The sequence below is a fragment of the Pygoscelis adeliae genome, unplaced genomic scaffold (genome assembly GCF_000699105.1).
Source record: "Pygoscelis adeliae isolate BGI_AS28 unplaced genomic scaffold, ASM69910v1 Scaffold432, whole genome shotgun sequence".
Lineage (NCBI taxonomy): Eukaryota > Metazoa > Chordata > Aves > Sphenisciformes > Spheniscidae > Pygoscelis > Pygoscelis adeliae.
Window position 1 is genome coordinate 171,282 of NW_008824289.1, and position 4,233 is coordinate 175,514.

The 4,233-nt window shown below is 62.9% G+C and overlaps 1 protein-coding gene across 1 annotated transcript in view; it reads right to left on the minus strand.

Annotated features, from left to right (window-relative positions):
• Positions 1 to 4,233, minus strand: part of TGM2 (transglutaminase 2) — a 28,297-nt gene that overhangs the window by 8,213 nt on the left and 15,851 nt on the right. The window contains 3 exon segments of the mRNA XM_009318753.1: positions 349 to 467; positions 1,675 to 1,806; positions 1,809 to 1,951. Of these exon segments, the coding sequence (XP_009317028.1) occupies positions 349 to 467; positions 1,675 to 1,806; positions 1,809 to 1,951 (394 nt within the window).

A 4,233-nucleotide genomic window follows, 5' to 3' on the forward strand; every position in this document is an offset into this window, starting at 1 on the left:
ATGGCCAGCATGGCGCCAGGGAGCGCATTATCAGGCGCCGGCTCCCAGTGCAGCGTGGCCACCCCGATTAGGAGTGTGTGGCCCTGGGACCCCCAGGAGCCGTGCAGGAACGCTCCCCTCGCTCTGCCACACTTCGAAGTCAGCACGTTTCCCTCTCGGAAATGAGATCTTAGTTTGTTCGTCCCACAGCTGCGTGGCAGGGCTGGATCCTCCCCGAGATGCTGGCTGCATATGGGGTGCACGTTTTGGGGGACACATGTGGCACCAACCCCCATGACCTGCACCACCAGGGCTGCACGGGCTGGGCTGGGCTCGGCCGGGGGTCCCAGGGGGCTGTGCCCCGCTCACCTGGCCAAAGTTCCAGGGGGTGGAGGTGATGTAGTCGCGGGTGCCCTGGTAGATGAGCCCCTGCTGGGACAGCACGTACTCGCAGCGCTCATCCTCGTCTCGGAGGAAGACTGTGTCCTCTGGGGGGGAGAGAGCAAGAGATGGGGACAGGGACAGGGCTCTGCTCTGCACCCCTCAGCCCTGCTCAGAGCTTCCCCCTTCTCCCTGGGGACGTGCCGGGCAGTGACCGGGGATGGGTCTGGTGGGAAATGAGGCAACAAGGGATGGAACTGCTCCCATCTGAAAAAGCTGCTGGAGAATTTCAACCCAGTTTGATTTGAGCTGATGGGAAAATTTCAGTGGGCTTGTGGTTTTCTTTTCCATGCTTTCTTGTTTCTCTCTTTCTTTCCTCCCTTTTGTTTTATGGAGTCGGGTCTTTTCCCAGGAGGGGAAACCTCCCTGGTGGGAGAAGCGAGCAGTGGGAACCGGGAGCACTGGCTGAGGTCACAGCTGAAGCCATTTTGCTCACACAGCAGTTACTGCTGGAAAAATCACTATTTACTGGAAATGTTTTCAGAAAAAAACCCAACACATACATCCCCAGTGCCAGTGCTCGGCACAGCCCCGTGCAAGCGAAGCTTCCTAAAGCCCCTTACCTCAGCGGAGCCAGCGCCAAGGTTTGGGATTCAGGAAATGGGCCGTTTCAGCCCAGGTCTGGCTGGGTGGAGGGGAGCAGCTCCAGGCTGCTCCTCGGAGCAGAGGAAGGAGGTGGAGAGATGAAAATCCCACCTGTTGTTTGCCCAGCATCGTTAAACCCTGCAGCACCGATCCTCCCTTCTGTGTCGGGCTGCCCGAATTTCACCAGGACAGTGACATCCCTGGGAGCACCCAGGGCTCGCCCCTGAGCCCGCAGCAGGGTGCCCGGGGGCAGGTGGGGGCAATTAATTAGAGGCAATTAGGGGCTTTTCCTCTGCCTGCCACCTGACCAGGAGCTGCTGCCGGGGGCTGCCCAGGGCTTCACACCAATGCTGCAGAGGTGAGCTCCCGCGGGGCGTTGCATGGTGGGGGCAGTCCGGACGGGGTGTTTGGGGTGCTGGCAAAGGGGCTGTGTGTGTTCTGGGGTGGGGGATGGTGCTCATGGCCCCGACCTGCCGTGGGGACCATGCAGAGGTGGAAGCAAAGTGGGGATTTCTGATTAGACCCGAGCTCAGCCCCGGGCAGGGCTTGGGGCGCCCAGGGCCTGCAGTGGGGTGAGACCCGTGGGGATGTGCTGGTCTGGCAGAGCTGGGGGCGGCTCGTGCTCCCCTTACCCGGGAACCCCCAGTCTCGGGAAGGTGAAAGTCTCACCTGGGTGCCAGGCGTTAAAGAGCAGAATGAAGTCCCCAATGTGGCAGCTGGTGCCCTGGTAGCCGGTGGAGGTCTCCAGTGTCAGGCTGTAGCGGCCGGCGCGGGCGTTGGGGGGGGGGCGGAGCGCGATGGGGGGTCCTGCTGCTGGACCACGGCGCTCCAGGCCGACTCCTCCGGGAAGTCGGTCACGGCAAAGTGGGACCTGGTTCCTGATGTCTCGATGGGGCAGGGCCCTGCCAAGAAGGAGCACGTCAGCTCTCCCAGTGCTCCGGGCGCCCTGGGAGCCCCACACCACGGGGGCTACGCCAAAGGGACCTGCCCCACAAGTACCCCGCGGTGCTCCCGTGCCCTCCGCCCTGTGGTGGCTGCCCGGACTTTGGCTTTCGCAACCCAGGGCCGTTTGCTGTTTGGTTTGTCGGGTATCGGGGGCACAGAGCAGCCCAGCTGTGGGAAGCTCGGCCACGTCTCTTGCTCTTTGGGAAGGGGCAGGACGGAAGGACTCACCCGACGGGTGCCCCAGGGCCCAGAGAGCGGAGGGGGTGCTTACCCCGGTGGCCACCCCAGGGCCATGTCTCCTCCCCAGCCCAGGAGCACCTCAGCTGCACCCACTCCTGCCTCCGCTCGGAGCGGAGCTGCCAAGTCCTGCCGCAGTGTGGGGGCCCCGGCAGAGCACGGCTGCCAATGCTGGAGCCCCCATCGCCAGGGTGCTCTCAGTGGGAGCCCTGCTACGGGTGTGCAGCCTCAGGCGTTGCTGCAAACATCCACGATTAGTGATTACATCAGTGGCCGCAGCACTCGAGCTGAGGACAGTGTGATCCCTGCCGGCGCCCCTGAGCAGAGGCTGCATCCAAGCCTCCTGCGCCGAGCCAGCTCCAAACACCGCTCCTCCGGGGAGCGGTGACGCCCAGCTCTGGTCGAGCGTGGCTCCATGGTGAGCTGGCCGGCAGCTGGGGCAGCAGTGCCGCTGTGGTCCACTCCCCCTGCCGGGACCACAGCCCGCCAGCCTTCACCCGCAGCGTGGGCAGGATGCCAGGCGAGTCACCAAAAATACTCATGAACTCATAAGAGTGACACAGTTTCTCCTCGCTGTACTTTCAGGGAGGCTGGGCTGAGCTAACCCTGTCCTTTTGGCAAGGGCCAGCCTGGCACTGCCGTGGGGATGGGCAGCCACGGGAGCCTGCCGCCGCCTCCTCCTCCTCCCTGCCTGCAAAACCCATGGCGTCCCCCCGGGGCCCCAGGCGCCTGAGCAGGGCTCTTCAAACATGGCTGCTTTAAAAAAATACGGGCTCTATTTTTGCACGGAGCTGTTCCCCTCTTTCCTGCGGGAGGTGGCACACGGCCCCAGCGGCCCCGCTGTCCCGGGGGGGGCAGGGGAAGCACCTTTGCCATTTTTCTGCAAGCTCCAGGGCTGTGCTTCACCCCGGCTGCAGCCGCTGCCAGCCTGTGCCTTCGCCCCAGGGGGCTGCGCTGGGGGGCTGCTTCTCGCTTGCAAAACCAGCCTGGGGTCACCCAGAATGCAGCAAAACCTCGTAAAAACCCAGCGGGTTTGAGTGGTGGGCAGGCAGAACCCCACCACAGCTGCCTTGGGACCGGGGGAGCTGCCAGTTTAGGGTGAAGCCGGGGGGCGCTGGGCTTGTGTTTGTCACCCAATAGCAGGATCGGAGCTTTCGGGGGGGAAAAGAAAAAGAGCATTTTATGCTGCGAGGAAACCCGGGTGCAGTTTAACTTTGAGTTCTGACCTGGTTGACTCAGCAGGACGCTGCAGCCCCAAAATAACTCTTGCCCAAGAAAGAGTTTCCTCTCCCTTTGCTCCGAGCTGGCAGGGGCCAAGCCCCTGTGTGGCGGCTGTCCCCAGCTCTGGCCACAGGAGCGATGTCCCTGTGCCCGTCCCCACTGCTCCCAGCGGGCTCTCGCCAGGGCTACAGCAACAGCAGGAGAAGCCCCTGGCGTGGAGCCACAGGGACCTGTCAGAGGCTGCACCCGACTCCCGTGTACCAGCTCCAGCACCGCGCCGGGGGTGGGACACGCAACGGGGCTGTGCGCTGGGGAGACTCAATGGGAACGTTTCCTTTCTCCGGCGTTTGTGTTTCCTGAGCAAACCCCGCTCCGGGGATGTCTGAGCGACAAGGGCAGGGGTGGCTGGGTAAAAAGACCATCAGAAAAAGCGCTGTGAAACCCTCTGGCTGAAAGGATTCACTTTTGCTGATGTTTCTTAGAAGGGCAAGAGATTCGGGTGGGTTCCCTGGCTGCAGCCAAGGTACTTCCCGGTGAGCTAGCGGCTCCAGTGTGGCCCCAAGTCTGGCTTGGCCACAGGGAGGAGGCGGTGGCAGTGGCTTTTTGTTTTATTTCTTTATCGCTTCCCTTCGGCTCTCATTATGGAGCCGAGTTTCTACCTTTTCTCTCCATCTTGGTATAAAAGCTGTGCACAGCACCAGCCTCTGCCAGGAGGGGATGGGGGGTGGGACTGCATCAGATGGGGCAGGTGCCTCGGCGCAGCACCTGCGTGAGCATGGGGTGAGCCCTCGGGCAGGGTCAGGGGGCAGCTCGCCCCGCCGCCGG